The sequence below is a fragment of the Notothenia coriiceps genome, unplaced genomic scaffold (assembly GCF_000735185.1).
Source record: "Notothenia coriiceps isolate Sejong01 unplaced genomic scaffold, NC01 NC01_scaffold00037250, whole genome shotgun sequence".
In the NCBI taxonomy this organism is placed as follows: Eukaryota; Metazoa; Chordata; class Actinopteri; order Perciformes; family Nototheniidae; genus Notothenia; species Notothenia coriiceps.
In genome coordinates, this window is record NW_011369951.1 from 10973849 (window position 1) to 10991323 (window position 17475).

General features: G+C 41.3%; 1 protein-coding gene across 1 annotated transcript; it reads left to right on the plus strand.

Annotated features, from left to right (window-relative positions):
* The first annotated feature begins 1727 nt into the window (after window positions 1–1727).
* amt (aminomethyltransferase) lies at window positions 1728–8338 on the plus strand. Its single transcript, XM_010796284.1, has 9 exons — window positions 1728–1975; window positions 3245–3412; window positions 3608–3688; window positions 4525–4656; window positions 4830–4908; window positions 5116–5261; window positions 6758–6938; window positions 7523–7678; window positions 8149–8338. Exons 1-9 carry the CDS (start codon window positions 1847–1849, stop codon window positions 8322–8324), a joined length of 1248 nt encoding a protein of 415 aa, XP_010794586.1. The 5' UTR covers window positions 1728–1846; the 3' UTR covers window positions 8325–8338.
* The last annotated feature ends 9137 nt before the right edge of the window (window positions 8339–17475 follow it).

Below are 17475 nucleotides of genomic sequence, written 5' to 3' on the forward strand. Positions count from 1 at the left end.
ACTTACCGTCTGTTACAACAGGAGCAGTGTTGGGTTTTATATGCGTCTGCTTGTTTGTTCTTGTCAGTCTGCCGCTGTTCTCTTTCACACGGTCTCCTCACACTCTGACACCCGATTACCAAAACATGTGTCTGCACCCCCCCACAAGAGCAGAAACATTAAATATCCAAGGTTAACCAGGAGCCACACAGTGAAGTAATCCAACCAAACTCAAATGATATCCCAACATTCATTTCTAGCCAAATCCTCAATGTTGGAAAGCAACAGGGAAACTCCGGCTCTTGCCTTCTTGTGTGTGTGTCACTGAGCAATTGCCGACTACCCCCACCACCTCCTACTAAGTTTGTTTTTGTCTGTATGTTCTGATTTAGCCCACCATAGCTGTCCTGCGCCAACCCCCTCCCAAATAAATGCTCATGTACAAACCCAACCCTGCAGGCCCTCAAGGCCCGAAATAGCAGCAGAGCTTTGGGCTATTAATAGTTCCTCAGGCCAAAGGATGACTCAATGATCTAGGTGAGGGCATGATGGGGTCCATGATAAACACACACACAAATACTTACATGGACAAATGTCATTGAGAATAAGCAAATTAGCAATTCTGTACTGCTACTATTTACAACGTGTCTGTCATTCCCTCTGTCTGTCCTTTGGACTTCCAGATGTTGCAACCTATTAGTCTAATGATTTGGTGCTGAATTGGCGTATGTGATTCGGACTAGCTTTGGACCACATATGCAAACCTGGTCCATTTTTGTTCACCAAGTTTGACCTTGTAATATTTAACTTTTTTTCCTAATATTGTACATCTGTTTTACTCTAACTATTAGGCCCACAATAAACACTGCAATCTTAAGTGGAGATCGTGTAAAGTGTTTACAAACCTTAATAAAAAAAAAAACTCCAACCATATACTACTACTAGATATGCAACTTAAGAATAAGGCGAAGTAGAACTCCTAAAACTGAAATGAAAGATACGTTTAGGAAGCTACCTGAAGACACACTTGGGAGAAGTACTCATATTGTACTTTAGAAAAAATAGAGGCACCAGAGTGTAGGAATACTCTGTTACATGCAAAAGCCATGCAATGTTACTCAAGGAAAAGTACAAACATACTATACTTAAAGTTCCGAACGTAAAAGTATACTCATTATGCAGATTGGTCCATTTCAGAATAATATATAATTCGGCTATGTTTTGATTTTAATTATTGATGCGTTAAGTGTTATCAAAGCTGGTAAAGGTGAAGCTAGTTTTAATGACTGATGATGTGAATGTTACTCCAGGTGTAACTAAAGTCTTATTTAAGTGTTGATTATATCATGATTGATTGATTGATTATATCACACATTATTAAACAAAACAAAAATATGCAAAGTAACTAAAGGTATTAAATAAATGTAGTGGAGTAAAAGTACAAGATTTACCTCTGAATTGTAGTGAGGTAAAAGTAGGCTACAAATCGCTCAAAATTGTACTTAAGTAGGCTACTTACTTAAATGTACTTAGTTACTTTACACCACTGCATTTAACTATACTAATACTATGGCTCTTCTTATTCTTATGGTGTGATCCTGGGCCTGGGACATTATGCCTAAAATCAATCTTTGTATTGATCTGTTGAAGAGCGAGTCATTCATTTACCAGTGTGAACTGTTGCAAGGCAAACTACATTTCCCACAAGGCTTTGCTCCTTCCTCCATCTACGTTCGCTTCATGTGTTTTTGCCAGAAGTGCAGGAATTCCAGAGTGAGTGCTGCTCAGAGTTTGGTTACAGCGGAACTGTTCCCCTATCATCCAGCAGCGTGTTTGTGAGAGACTTCCGCGGGGACTCGGGTGCATCATGTGGGCTCGGTTGCTGGCTGGGGTCGGGGGCTCGGGGCTCGGGCTGCGGGCTTCCAGGGACCACCGGGGTCTGCTGCGGGTCGGGGGAGCTGCATGTGCGGGGAGGAGGCAGGCTTCAAGCGGAGAAGTAAGTGCCCAGTGAAGGGTCACTGCACGGTATCGTTACAATTTATCCGGAGTGCATATGCGTTGGTTTTTAACTGATTTCTCGGTGGGCGATGATGTTTTGTGCCATGTTATCAGTACAACATTCCTATTATGGCTACAACTGAATATTGTAAACATCTGTGGCCCTTTTTGTTGTTTTTTAATAAGATATCACTGTTATACTCGTATAGCTTTATTTGTGTAAGAGTCATGATCTGTGTTGATTGTCCTCAGTTAAGTATTTAACTGGATCATATTTGAGATTTAGTTTTTCAGATACATTGTGCAATCGATTTTGGAGCTGTGTTGTCTCTGGCATTTGCTCATATAAAACTCAGAATAAATCACTGTCTCCTTCAGTGTTGTTGCATAGTACAATAACTAGATGAGAGTGTGTCACAGCAGCAGTCAGGTCATGCAGACATAATGTACATCTGTCCCAGCAGACTGCCATCCTGCCTGCTTCACTGAGCTGAGCTGCACAACGTGATTTTATTACAACCACGAGTGACTGATTCTACTGTCAGTAATTCTCTGTTACTGAATGAGGAGCTGGGAAATGAGACAGATTCACACATGCATTCATTCAGCAACGTCTTCACTCATTTGAACTAGCACTCACTGAGGAAGTTAGGAATGATCAGTGGCATATTTTTATTTATTTATACTTCTAATATAAGGTTCTTATTTGTGTAGTGTATCCCTTTTCTATACTGTCATATAAACATGATTTGTATACTAGGATTTATCTTAGAGTTCTGCAGAAAGCAAAGAGGGTAAAAAGAGTAAAGTCCTTACCATGACTAGTAGTTTATTATAACTTACAACCAACACAACCACCTTTCTTATGTTCATTCAAATGAATGAATGACTTTGGACTTGAACACTTTCGTAAATAACAATTGAGTGTTACGTAAAGTGCCGACACACTCTGCCCCATAATGCATTTCTGCTGCTGTGCTGATAAGCCCCCTAAACTGGTGCGTTCAAAGGTTATAAGTAAAGAAAAGACCATAGTGTAGAAAGGATTCACCTGTCTTTTTTCAAATGTATTTATTAGAAACAGTCTCCTAAATTCTACAAACATCACTGGGATAACATTTAAACAATGGATATATTTTAAAATCCTTATTGTTGCTCCGTTTAAGTTCAACTATTTAGTATTATAATTATTATATCAAAATTGACTTTGTGTGTTACCTGTGTTTCTATTTATTTGTACACTCAGTAAAGAGTTTATCTCCCGCAGGAAGCCTTGAAGAAGACCCCGCTGTTTGACTTCCACAGGGAGCAGGGGGGGAAGATGGTGGGGTTTGCAGGCTGGAGTATGCCTGTTCAGTACAAAGACAGTCACATCGCCTCTCACATGCACACCAGAGAGCACTGCTCCATCTTCGATGTCAGCCACATGCTGCAGGTGGGACGAGTACACAAGGACACACACAAATACCCACACTACACAAAGTGAACACAGGTTAATAAATACAAGCTCACATCATCAAAATCAAGATATGGAGTTTTTCTATTAGATTTGATCCACGAATGTACCCAAAGAAACATTGTCATTGCTGCATTCAACTACCGGTATATCCTTTTGCTTTTTCTCTCTCAGACCAAAGTCCACGGCAAAGACAGGGTGAAGTTCATGGAGTCTCTAGTCGTTGGAGATATTGCAGAGCTCAAGGACAACCAGGTGAGATGGAGGATTGGTTCATTTTGAGTGACCCTTTTTGACCACATAGACATGTTCTCAACTGTTTAAGTATGGGGAACTTGATTGCGAACAGTGGGGTATTCAAACATTCATTTTGACTGTGTAATACCTTTGAGTTCACTATTCACTCTCATTTTAGCTCTAAACAACGCCAAATATCTTGCTCCTTAGCTGCTAAATGCTCCATTATGTTTTCCAATAATTGTTACCTGCGTCTGTTTGGTAGTGTAAAGTGGCTCCCTCAAAACAAAGCAGTAAAGCTGCCTGCATGTAGACCAAAACTATGAGCTGAAAAACTCTAAAATACTCTTTGGAGCTGAGGGCAACTTCTGAGTCTGGTGATTGTAGCTTTTCCCAATGAAAAGAAAGTACATCGTAAACAAATATTTGATAAACCTTACAAGGTCATTTTATGGTAAGGACAGTTCAGGATATGCTTAATGTCGCCGGACGATTAGAAAACTACACTTTTCTTAACTCAATTTCCAGATAGATCTTTGTGTAATTTTCCACCATTTTGTGCATTTAAAGCAATTTACAGTCACAGAAATCACTATGAGTTACAGAAAAAGAAAGTACAGGCAACCTAATATATAAAAACAATCAGGCCAGCAAAAGCAGATACATACAACACAATAAGCTACTGCAGATACAGTAAGATCTTTTAAAAAGAAGAAATAACAGACAGTATTATTGAACATAAAAAGAGACATAGGATGATTTGATAATCGAACACACATTTATTGCAAACAGAGCATAAGTAAGTAATGTGTTCACCCACTCATCTTTTTTCTCTCCCCCTCCCTCACCCCCAGGGCACACTGTCCCTCTTCACCACGGAGAAAGGAGGGATTATTGATGACCTCATCGTGACGAGGACAGACCAGGGCTACCTCTACGTCGTGTCCAACGCGGGCTGCGCCGACAAGGACTCGGCTCGTATGAAGGTAAAAGCAGACCGAGGTGTGTGTAGACAGACAGGTTGGGATTGTAGTACACTGATGTGTGTGTGTGTGTGTGTGTGTGTGTGTGTGTGTGTGTGTGTGTGTGTGTGTGTGTGTGTGTGTGTGTGTGTGTGTGTGTGTGTGTGTGTGTGTGTGTGTATTTCCATTTCCTTTAGGCCAGGCTGGCAGAGTTCAAAGCTGCAGGTCTTGATGTGGATATGGAGTTCCTCGATGAAGCACTTATTGCTGTGCAAGGTAAAAAATGCTTCCTTACTTTATTCCTTTCCTTTACCACTCCCTCTATCCTTCTGTTTAATTCCTCTCTTTCACCAGTTTTCGTTACATTATCTCAGTCGCTTTCTTTGCCCCATAATGAACCCTTTTCTATCATTTTTGAGCTCCTCTGTGTCTGGCTCCCCAGGTTGCAGTGAATAGTTTATTAGTTGTGTTGTGTGTTGTCAGGTCCGTCCATGGCTCAGGTGCTCCAGCAGGGCCTGAAAGAGGACCTCAGTAAGCTGACCTTCATGAACTCCGCATTGGCCACTGTGTTCGGTATCTCCGGCTGTAGGGTCACCCGCTGTGGATACACCGGAGAGGACGGGGTGGAGGTGAGCATCGCTCTTTTTTTCTGACAGTGACATTGAGCAAATAATACATTAATGAAGCTATACTTTCACACATTGTAGATGTTCCCTCTGAATGTGTCCATCAGATTTCTCTGTGAGAAATATCTCTCAGAAACACAATATTGAACCTGATGGTGGCAGCAGAGGAGAAATCAAGGGAAAACCAGTAGGATCTTAAAGACAGGATTAGGATGTGTGCAAAATTAGAGCAGATTATTTAAGACTTTCAATACAATATTATGATGGCCAGAAGAGTTCACAATAGCAAATGATATCGATAGAAAATGTAAATAATCTTAATAATAATTGATCAGTCAAATTAATTTGTGTGTTTTGTCATTTTTGTGCAAATTAATGGCACTCAGAATACAAATGTGAGGAGTTGGAGATTTTGTAACCCTAACAGAGAAAGTAAGAAACAGAAGGAAACTTTCAAGAGACGCTTAATTATTCACGCAATATAATCATGTGTGCATTATTAGCATGTCTTATTTCATTTCATAATAATATATATAATATAATATCACAGATATTAGTCAATTATGGTAAATCGTGATACACCTAATACAAATATAAGAATCATTGGTGAATAATATAAATTCAATACTAAGATCATTTGGAAATATATACAAATATAATAATGACAACATTTTCTATTAGAACCGTATACAAAATGACAGGGAGGGAAATTGATATATAAGAAATTCATATTTCTGTTTGACTGAACTAATGGACTAATATACAAGACATTAGCATCCACAGAGTCACTCGCTAATAAACAATAACAAATGTTATATGTACTCACACCTTTTACCTGTCCTGTGTGCCATTGTTCTCGTAAAATAATAACAATATCTAAAAAAATACAGGCTGAATCTGTACAGATGGTTTGTGTTTCTTTATATTTGATAGTTTACTCGTTTACATCCTATATGTGTAATGTCATTAAACACACGGATCTCAAGTGACAGAGCTGGGTTTCCAGTTTAAATCCATTTGGTTTTTACACTTTAAACACAGTGATATATTAACACTGTTAAACAAGCAAACTGCAGCCTGAGTCTTCTTTACTCTCTGTCTCTGCCCACTCTGCTGGAGCTCTGTAGATACCATGTGGGTGTCTCTTCCTCTCTGTCTAACAGAGGGAAAGTGGGAGTCTGCTTCTGTTGATCTAAAATCATACAAACTCATCTTACTATCAGTGCTAAGACTCACTCGACTCACTCTGTGTTTTTGTATGCTCATTAGTTAAATATCTTTAAAGCGCATAAAAAGGCTTAAATGACCATGCTTGATGTCATTACTTGTAGTTTCCATGATCTTTTTATTGCGAATATATCCTTATAGAAAAAGTTTCTTTCAAAAAGCGACTATTATTTCAATATTGATGAGTTTAAATGCTGTTTCCGGTTCATAATTTGCATTCAACCTCCTTGGATGGAGACCAACTCTACACCCTTTGTGTCTCTGTGTTGCAGATCTCCGTCCCGGCCTCCAGAGTGGTGGAGCTGACGGAGAAGCTGCTGTCTCACAGCGAGGTGAAGCTGGCGGGGCTGGGCTCCAGGGACAGTCTGCGGCTGGAGGCGGGGCTTTGTCTCTATGGCAACGACATAGATGAGACCACCACACCTGTGGAAGGCACGCTGGTCTGGACCATTGGTGAGATTATAGTAGTCATTAAAAAAAGATAGATTTTTTAAGTTAATATTTAAGTGTTGCAGGGTTTTGCTAAAATAAGCAGGTTGGAAATTGACGCTATAAAGCTTTTAGGAGAACTGCCAACTAATCCTAAACAATGTGGCCTGGTTTGAAAGCAAAAAATGAAATATAGAACTAAAAGATCTGAAATGAATGTCAGTGCCTTTTATATAACTATAATAAAGGAGACGGCATGAATTTCCGGCAACTGTCTTGACATTGAACCATAGAAACTGAACAGACTTCACATTGCAGAAGAACATGCTATGCTGAAATTGCTCCACATTTAATCCCTATTATATTTTTGACTGCAGTCTATTCTTGTAGAATTAAATTATGAGAACATGATTTAAATATTGTACGAAAACATTGAATCATTCAACTCAGGTCTAATCTAATCAACTGCCTACCAATTTAGCAAAAAAACCCAGACTATCTTTTCAACACATCACTTCACAACACGAAGAAACACTTTATTGAGCTTTGAATATACACTGCAGTCTGTTCACTGTTAACTCTTAATTATTTGTCTCTCATATATATAGGTAAGCGGCGGCGTCAGACAAAGGATTTCCCTGGTGCTGACATCATTGTTCCTCAGATAAAAGCCAAGACAGCAAGGAAGAGAGTCGGTTTGGTGTCCACCGGCCCCCCCGTCAGACAACACACACCTATACTCAGCCCCGATGGAAAAGTCATAGGTCAGAACGCAAACACAGTGGAAGTGGTGGACATGAGAGGGCTGTGTATTTCAGTTAAGAGCGGAAATAAATCACTGCTGGAGTGAAATAGTGAAATTATTAAGAATTGTTTTAGGTAAAAAAAGGTCAATATTAAAGCCACAAAGTAGTTTTGTTGAACTTTTTTTTACAAGCAGTGCTGTATTTTTTTTGTAATCCACTAGGGGGTGCAGAATTAGCACTTTTTACAACTTGTTGTTTGTTTTTGTTTTTTAACTTCACAGTAAATACTATACATAATTCAGTTTTACAATGTTTGTTGAAACCTCGTTTCAGATGTTATTTTGCTTGCATAAGCCAAATTGTGAATATATCAATATATAATAAAGTCTACGGTCCAAAGTACATAGCAGTCCCGGCATTTAGCTTTTGTGTGAATAAATGACAGACAGATTTTTAAATGTTTAACATATTCTTTGCTGTGTTTTTAGGTGAGGTGACCAGCGGCTGCCCCTCTCCATGCTTAAAAAAGAACATTGCCATGGGTTACGTGGATTCGGCATTTGCTAAGAACGGAACAGCCATCCAGGTTGAGGTCAGGAAAAAAGCTGTGCCCGCCACCGTCAGCAAGATGCCCTTCGTCCCCACCAACTACTATTCTGGATAGGAGAGACACACACATAAAGAAACATACACTCACACTGGACCACTCCTCCACTCTGTCCCATATTCACCAATGACGTACCCCTGTTTACCTCCAGCAATGCAATACCAATGGAAGACTTAATGCCTTCATTGGCAAGTCCTCTAAGAGAAAATAATCCAAAACGATAAACTTTTATAGAGACAGTATGTATGCTGGAAATTAATTACAAACAGTATTGTTGAGTCTGAGAATGTATGTATGACTGTAGGGCCAAGATACTGTGTTAACACGGTTTGCAGACCAAGTTTTTTTTGTATTTTAAAGCTAGACTGCAGGTTAACTGAATACACTTACTGCACTTTCAGTAAGACAGAAACCCGTAACTGTGGACTCATTTAATTAACTTTTTGTTATAGAAGATAGGTTTCGCTAATGAAACATGACATAATTGACTCTCTTACCGCTGGACCAAAACAAAGCCATACCAAATGGCTCTGCTGATGTTAAATCACTGTCTTTTTTTAATGCAAATTATTGATCGTTTAAGGCTTAAACAAGGATGGTCAAACATGGCCAGCTAAAAATCTCTCCAACACCTCATCAGAGATATGTTAAATGACAAAAGTGTTGGAGAGATTTTGAGAAGGTTCGGTTTAGATCACCACATCAGATAAAACATAACCAGACTGTTTACAATATGATGCACCTGAAAGAGAAATGTGGTTTATTGATAACCTAACTTGAAAATGTGTTAATTGTCATAATGTGTTTTGTCTGGCAACTAATGAAATGTAATTGTATTGTCTTTGAGTATTAAGCTCTGAATGTATTTTTTGTACAAAAAAACCCATAACATTCTTAATATAGAAATAAAACTACTGATCTATAGGTTGTCGGTATTTGTCATCTTTGTTTTGAAGGTGTACTTTTTTCGTCACAGCTAATTTGAATATTTATCAGATAGTTTCAAGTGTTCTCTTTCTATATTACTTGGGTCAGTCAGAATGGCTTCTCAAAGAAAGGGTCGGAAGGAGCCAATGAAACAGGAAGGATTAATGCCATATGTCTCATAAGAATGAAAACTCTAAGTGGCACATGTCGGTATGGTAGGCTAACGAAAATAAGCTTTAGGTTGTGACTTTTATGTTAGTATTCTGATTTATTCTTTAAAAATCAATTTCAATTTAAAGTTATTTTTAATTGATTCACTCTGCTTTTTCTTAAAATGTCAACACCCTCAGATTTCTGAATGTATTTCTCCTATATAATTTTTTTATCCAGAATTGTACTTAACTCAAAATTGGCCCATCCATAAGATCACTTATAATGTGGGGTTAGTCTCAGATACCGGAAACGGGTTGCTCACACACCCAACCTGGCAACCCGCGCTGCCGGTTAGTTCTGCAGTTTACTGAGGAAGATGGTGGACTTGGCGACCACAGCGTGCTCACTACTCCGTCCTAAACACTTTGGAAAAACATTTATATCTCCACCTGGCATTAGATATAGATTACCGGGAGACAATCATAGATAATACATAGCCAACCCCGTTGAAGGAGGTGACTTTTTCGCATCCGGACAACTCTTTTTATCCGAAACTGGAGAAAGCTGGGAGTTGTTGAATGCGCTGCTGGTGTTTGGTGCTCGGGAAGAACGCTAGCCAGCGTTAGCTAAAGTGTCAACAAAAGTGTGAGAGCAGCTGTAATTTTGGGAGCTTTGTACCAAGCTGTCAAGATAAACCAAGGAGACCTTCGTCACTTTGCTGCTGCCACATTCACACCGACTGTCACATCTGTTGGCAGTTGGACGGAAAACAGGCTAACTTTAGCTTCATAACATCAGCTAGCTTTGTTGTGATCCGTGGATCAAAGCGCTACTTGAAATGCCACGGAGTAAAAAAGGGAAACGTGGCTCCAGCAAGCCTGGTAAGTATAGCAATAGAGGTCATACTAACTCACTATCCTTCTCCTGGCAGAAAACCTTGCGGTAGCAGTTTAGGTGTCTCTGCCATATGGCATTACTGATAAAACAGTGAGGCAGCCTTTTGCTCCTCTAACTTTAGCTGCTTGACTAGTGTATATCGTTTTCCTTGTCTGCCATGTGGCTTATAATTAGTGCTGAAGCTTAGCAGGGCATTCTGCGTGCTTGTGCCATTTATTTTGAAACCATTCACTTTATCGAATTGCTGTACGTGTATAAACCTTGAAGAATTGTCCAAGAAAATGCAAAGCATTTATTGGTTAACTGGTGATTTGTGTTGCGTTCAGGACCCTTATTTGCTAAAGCTACACACTTGTAGGGTTAAAGGTAACCGCATGTTATTTTTTAGCAGCAATGCTATTTAAAAGGTAGGTGTAAACTGGGGCCTTTCAGTGCATTTACACACGATTTGGGTTCATTTACGTGCAGTTAAGTTGCTGCTTTGGAGCAACAACTACACGTTTAAACCATTGTACGGCGGTAACGCGGACCATGCATGTGCTGGCAAGGTTGTTACAGCCCCCTCACGTTTTATAGAGTGACGTCACCCAGGAAGCAAACACGTGCCTTATATTCACGGGATGTATATTTCTGCTAACGATTAAATAACGGAGAAGATTAAATAACGGAGAAGGCGGTGAACACAGAAATGTATAACACATAAGTACATATGCATCAGTATTTTTCAATGTGCAGAGTTTCCTAATGAATAGGTAAATAAACTTATGAGGTTTTCTTCTCCACTTTGGTCATTCCTCATCTTCCCATTCATTTTATTATCCGCCCACTATTCCTCCTACACTCTTTACCCCCTTTATTTCACCCATCCTTCACCCCTCCCTCCATCCATACGCCGTCTCCAGGCTCTCTTCGTCTGGAGGTTCTTCAGCTGTCAACTAAAGCCTCGCTGAAAGGTAACTCCTCTGATGCTTGACCCCTGACCCCGGCTCCGTGTCCAACACAAGGCTTGTCCAGATGTTCGACTTGAACCAGTGCATGCAGTAAACCAACACGCCCCTCCCACGCTCTACTTATCATGTGTTTTTTCCAGCAGCACTAAACATGATTACCTTCCCCGGCCCTCACTCATACTTTACCTGCCCAGACTGCTTATTGTATTGACTGGCTGGTTGACTTTCCACAGCATCATTGTTCTTTAGCCACACAGGGGCATTAAAGCGACATATTGTCTGAGTTTATTCAGTCAACACGCATGACCACCATGAAGTAAACGCCCCATCAACTTGCCCATTCGTCCACACTTTTCACTTACAACTGGCAGCTAAAATATAATGTTGCTTCATCGCCGTCTAATGGCGCATTTCCACCACACGGCCCAGTAGGGCCTGGCTCATTTCGTGGCATCTGCAGGCAGTGGCAAGTACTTCCGGCATATGCCACAGATGCCACTACTCCTTGGCATCTTTGGCAAGTACTTGCGGCATATGCCACAACTTGCCGAGGCCTCATGCCGCTGCTCAACGGGAGTTGCCACAAGATGCCAGAGAGAGAAGGTTTACGGTAGCTGCCACTCGCCTTCCATGGCAAATGCTGCTATTTAAACCCGTATTTATCGTGTAAAATGTTGCTGTTTAGGCATGACTTTATCAAACTGATCTGTACACAGGACTGATGTGCGATCTCTATTTTTCTAAAATATTATACATTATCATTTCTATTCAATTTGACTTGGAGCATGGTTTGCTAAAATAAACAAACGTGCTATATTTATGATGAATTATTGGCGAGTGAGGGTTGCAACGCCCTTGGCAATTGAATTGTCGCTTCTTGAGGGGAGTTTCCACTGCTTGCTACGATAAACCAGGTGTATTATGACTAGTAAAGACAAATAAATATCTGTATTGACACAGCAACGTGTACACTGGTGTTATTAGACTTGGCTACAGACTTAGGGCAGCTGTAACTGATTGCAGTTGCCACTGCTAGTGAGATGCTAAGGTTTACTTTATAAATTAGGCAAAGGGCAGTTATATTTGCCCCATGCCTTCAGCAGCAGCAAGCCATTCACTTTGATTTGATCCCGTTATGAAATGTCATCATTTCGACGATAAAGAAATGCTACATAAACGTTATTTTGCACGTTTTATCGAACCATCTCCCTTTCTAACTTTCAATATATTTAAAAAGAGATCTCTCTCTCATCTGCGTGCGGGGGCGGGGCCTCACAGACATGCTGCTGCGCTGTGCACACAGTTCTGCCGGTAATGAATATTACATTTTGTGAGGAAACTTTCCCACCAATAATTCCAATAAGTATTCCAAAATGTATTCACTTCAGGTTTACGAAAGTAACTGTAATCAGATTATTTTTTCAAATGTAACGCCAGCTGAATACAGTTAGGCTACTTGATTTTTGTATTCTGATTACGTAACGCCGTTACATGTATTCCGTTACAACCCAACCCTGTGTACAGATCATCAGTCCTGTGTACAGATCAGTTCGATAAAATCATGCCTAAACAGCGACATTTTACACAATAAATACGGGTTTAAATAGCACACACATCTTGTGGCAACTCCCGTTCAGCAGCGGCAGATGCCTCGGCAAGTTGTGGCATCTGTGGCATATGCCGGAAGTACTTGCCACAGAGTAGTGGCCTCTGTGGCAGATGCTGGAAGTACTTGCCACTGCCTGCAGATGCCACGAAATGCGCTTGCTGTCTCCCACACGGCCTCGCTCGGTATGGCTAGCCCTCGTTAGGCCATGTTAGGACTGGCTTACTTTATGGCGCATTCCCATTACAGTTTAGGAGCTGGGGCAGTAACTATAGTAACAGTGTAGGCGGAGCCGCGACGTCATCTTCAGTGAGAACCCCAGAAAATCAACAGCAGCCGTTAGCTGTTAGCACTCCAGCTCACAGCTCCTCATATCTGTTCAGAAACTAGACAAAAGTTAAACAAGTACAAACCACAGACTGTCTGTGTCATGGTGAATACAGTCGCTAGTTTATTTATGTCTGTATAGGCCGTTGTTGTGAGTGTGGACGGTCGGAGCATATACAGCGTTAGCTTAGCCAATCTCCATTTAGAAAAACACGCATTTTAAAAGGTTTTTTGCCTGCCGTCTGCCTGCAGACTTGTCAAAGCATTAATTCATGATTTTTACTAACCGGTATCAGTATGTTGTTACTTTGGCATCATTTTGAAATGTGTATTACAATTAAATCACGGTCAAATATGTTCATTTTGTTGTAGTTGTAGCCCCCTTGCCAGCGATTCTCTCTCTAGTTTAGCATACTCAGCCTGACTCAGCCTGGTTTTTGGCCCGGAAAGAACCTCGATTTTATGGGGCCAGAAAAACTGAAATAGTACCCGGTACTACGCTAAGTGGAAACGCAACCAAAAACGGGCCCTGCACGGCTCGGCACGCTTAAAGCGAGCTCCGCGCTGTAGTGGAAATGCGCTATTAGTGATTTCTCTGATCCTCCATCCTTTCTTATAGATATGTATGTAATATACCTGTGTAACATTATTTGCACGGTTTTAATGCTGCTAACAGTTTATTTTTTCAATACGTTACATTGTGANGTAATTTTTTTTAATGATTGATTAGTTGGGTGGAAAAAAAAAAAAAAAAAAAAAATGTAAACAGTCTATGGTTAAAACAAAAACTCTGCCTCACCATCTTCGTACACTCTGCCGTGTTTTTTGAGAGCTGTCAGGTTGAGGCACTTCCTGAGGCCGTGGTGGTTCCATATCTGAACACAACAACAGTGTGTAAAAATGCTCCAACATTAATCTAACAGAGCATACTGTGGTCTGTTTTTCTCACCTCGAGGAGCTGGTGGCCGCTTGTTTCCCTGACAACAGCCCTCTGGCCTCGAATGGGAGAGATAGCACTCACTAACCTGAAGAGCGGAAGAGATATGAAAACTTTGGATTACAGCAAAACTGAACATAAGGCCCAAAAGAAATGCTTCACTGTACACTCTCTGGTTAAACAGTGTATAGTATGTTACACATAAAACATGTGGATTCTGTTGAATTAGACGGTCCTTCATGAGTGGAAACTAAGGGATCTGCAAATGAAGAAGCTCCTATTCGAAGTATTTTAAAGCTGTGTAACATTTGGAGCTCCAGGCTTCTCACAGTACTTTCTCTCTGTACATAATGTGTGTGTACTCACTCTCCAGCCACAGGTGCACAGGGTCCTGGAGGGAGGACAGTCCTGATGCTCTTGTGGTGGTTGCTGTCTGCGATCAGAGTCCACTGCTGCGAGTAGCGAAGTCTGGAGCCTCGGACCAGGTCGCTCTGACTCCACTCTGAGAAATGAATATTCCACACTCATGTGATTCAAACGTACAGACACCCAAGGCCAAGAGGCAAAACTTTCAACCTTATGTGTACTTATTTTAGAATATTGGCTGTAAAATAACAAAGTACTAGTTTAAAGGATCATAACTAACTGTTCACAGACACACAGAAGTTATTAAAAGGTCCATGTCATGGCCATTTCTACTGCTCATAATTCCATTGTTGAGGTCTACTAGAATCGATTTATATTCTGCAATTTTCCCACATTGGTTTCTCATACAGCATCTCTGTATAGTATGTGTATTCACTCTCTGTCCTAAACAGCTTGTTGGAGCTCCTGCCCCCGCCCCCCTCCCCCCTTCCCTATGAGCCCAGTGGCCGTCTGCGAGACAGCGAGACACAGCTAAACCCAGCCGAACACACACACCCGCAGCCTGGCTGGGAGTTTGTGTGCACACACACAAACTCCCAGCCAGGCTGCGGGTGTGTGTGTTCGGCTGGGTTTAGCTGTGTCTCGCTGTCTCGCAGACGGCCACTGGGCTCATAGGGAAGGGGGGNTGCCTTTGGCAGTTCAGCCTCCCTCCTCACTTTCACTCCCTCTGTGCTCCCTCACCCTTCCTCCTACATCTCCCCTCCTCTCATCTTTCCTCTTGCTCCTCTCTATCTCTCTCCTCGCTCCCATTGAGTGAATAGTGATCATGTCTGGCATTTCATCGGCTCTTTGCACTCCTCTCCTCTATTAAGATTGATGGGCTGCTTGGCTATAAATGAGCATTAAGACTTGCTCAGGGCCGCGGTCAGGCAAAGGCTACTTCAGGGCTACATGCATATGGACACTCACACGCACCTTCCCTATTAGCAGCAGAATGTCAGAGCAGAGGCCCAGGAAGGGGCACTATTTTTGTTACATGGAAGCATACACATACAGAAGATATACACATACAAACACCCTCACACACGCAGGCATGACCCTGTCAGTCACCTCCAGCAGCGTCTGCTGTGGATCACTCACCAACACAATGCTGACCAGTAGTAAAGTCTTTTATTGACCTCCTAAAAAGGAGACAATATTTCAACCAAATTTTTTATTTTATAATATACTGTCAACATTTGTTTTGATAATGTAATGTTGCTAACAGCAAGAGCTAACCCTTATGTGTGCAAGAGGATTCAATACCACCATTACACACAGTACACAAGTGTGAATATAGTTCCACTAGGCTATAAAGGTACAATCCAATAAATAAAAAAATACTTGACACATCTTCACATATTCAGAGGGTCCATTGAAATTCATATTTCGTCATTTGTTTTACGTGGCTATTTATACGTTTAAATGGCTATAGCTAGAGAAAGGATGTTGTTTTGGCAAATAAACTATTGTGCAGGTCTATAATGGTGGGGCAAAAGATAAACATGACACCACCTACACACACCTTTTTCTGCAACATATGGCCATTGATGTATAAAGAGAACTGGATAAAGCGTTGGATGTAGGACCTTGTTCAGTACTATGAAAGTCACTAAGTGCCGAATGAAGCAAAAAAGTTCCTAAAGCTACAAAGACCTTTGTAGTAAGGACCAATCCGTGGAGCCGTTACGCTACCTCTTCGGAGCCGTTACGTTAAGTCCGTGGATTGGTCCAAATTGACCAATCCGCGGACTTCCTCACACACACACACTCAATCTTTTCTCAGCTGCAGCTCCGCCGATTTCTCCTCCCTGAGACGGCGGGACGCGGCGAGGCTGTGAGACGGTGTGCGAGCACACACACAAACTCCCAGCCAGGCTGCGGGTGTGTGTGTTCGGGCTGGGTTTAGCTGTGTCTCGCTGTCTCGCAGACGGCCACTGGGCTCATAGGGAGGGGGGGCAGGAGCTCCAACAAGCCGTTTAGGACAGAGTGAATACACGTACTATACAGAGATGCTGTATGAGAAACCAATGAGATTTTGGAAAATTGCACAATATAAATCTATTTTAGTAGACCTCAACAATGGAATTATGATCAGTAGAAATGGCCATGACATGGGACCTTTAACAAAGTTTGGCCACTTGGTCAAATTTACATCCAAGCTGGGCGTAAAATTGTGATGAGCAGATCAGCATTATGTATTTGATTCAAGGGTCTGAGCAGAGAGCTTGTTGGGGCAATAGTTTGTTAAAGGTTGCCACCATTTATTCTATTAGTACTGTTAATACAAGGACATTAGAAGAGATACAATAATTTTTCCAGGGATACGGGTCGAAGAGGTGTTTAGAAGGAACATTTACCCGGTTTTTTCCGTAGTCTTTGAGTGTGGACGTCTAAGACTCTACGTCCCGCACGATCTGAATCATCGCACCACATAATGTGAAACGTAGAAATACACTCTCGTACGTCTTGCGAGTACTATCTGACCCAGCTTCGGTCTTCAATACTTTCCTGTCCCCGAGACGTTACCACAGAACATTTAAGAGATAGGTCAAATTGGTACGACTAAGACGACCGAAGCAGGAATACTCCAGCAGACCGCGGTCGTGTAACGTCTGTCCGGATAAGTGTCGACGGAATTCGCATGACAAGACCTTCCGACTCCCTTGTGTCCTAAAGGTGTGAACTCGAGACTGAGTTCGTGGACGGATTTGAGTCACGCGGTGGGTCCTTTCTTACTCTTGCGGGCTTTGATTTTTACTTTTCTGTCATACAATTGCAAATAGTCAAGCATTAATCCCTTATCGGTGTTTACTATCAGTTCTGTAGACGATTTACTTTGTTATCAGTGATCCACTTTTAATTATTATCTTTGGTTATTCACGTGGAGATTATGTTCGACAAGCACTCGTACGACTGCGCAAATCAAAGTCTAGTACTGAGGTTTTTCCTCAAAAAACATTTTTGCTACAAATACAGAATATACTAAACAAATCCGTTGGAAAA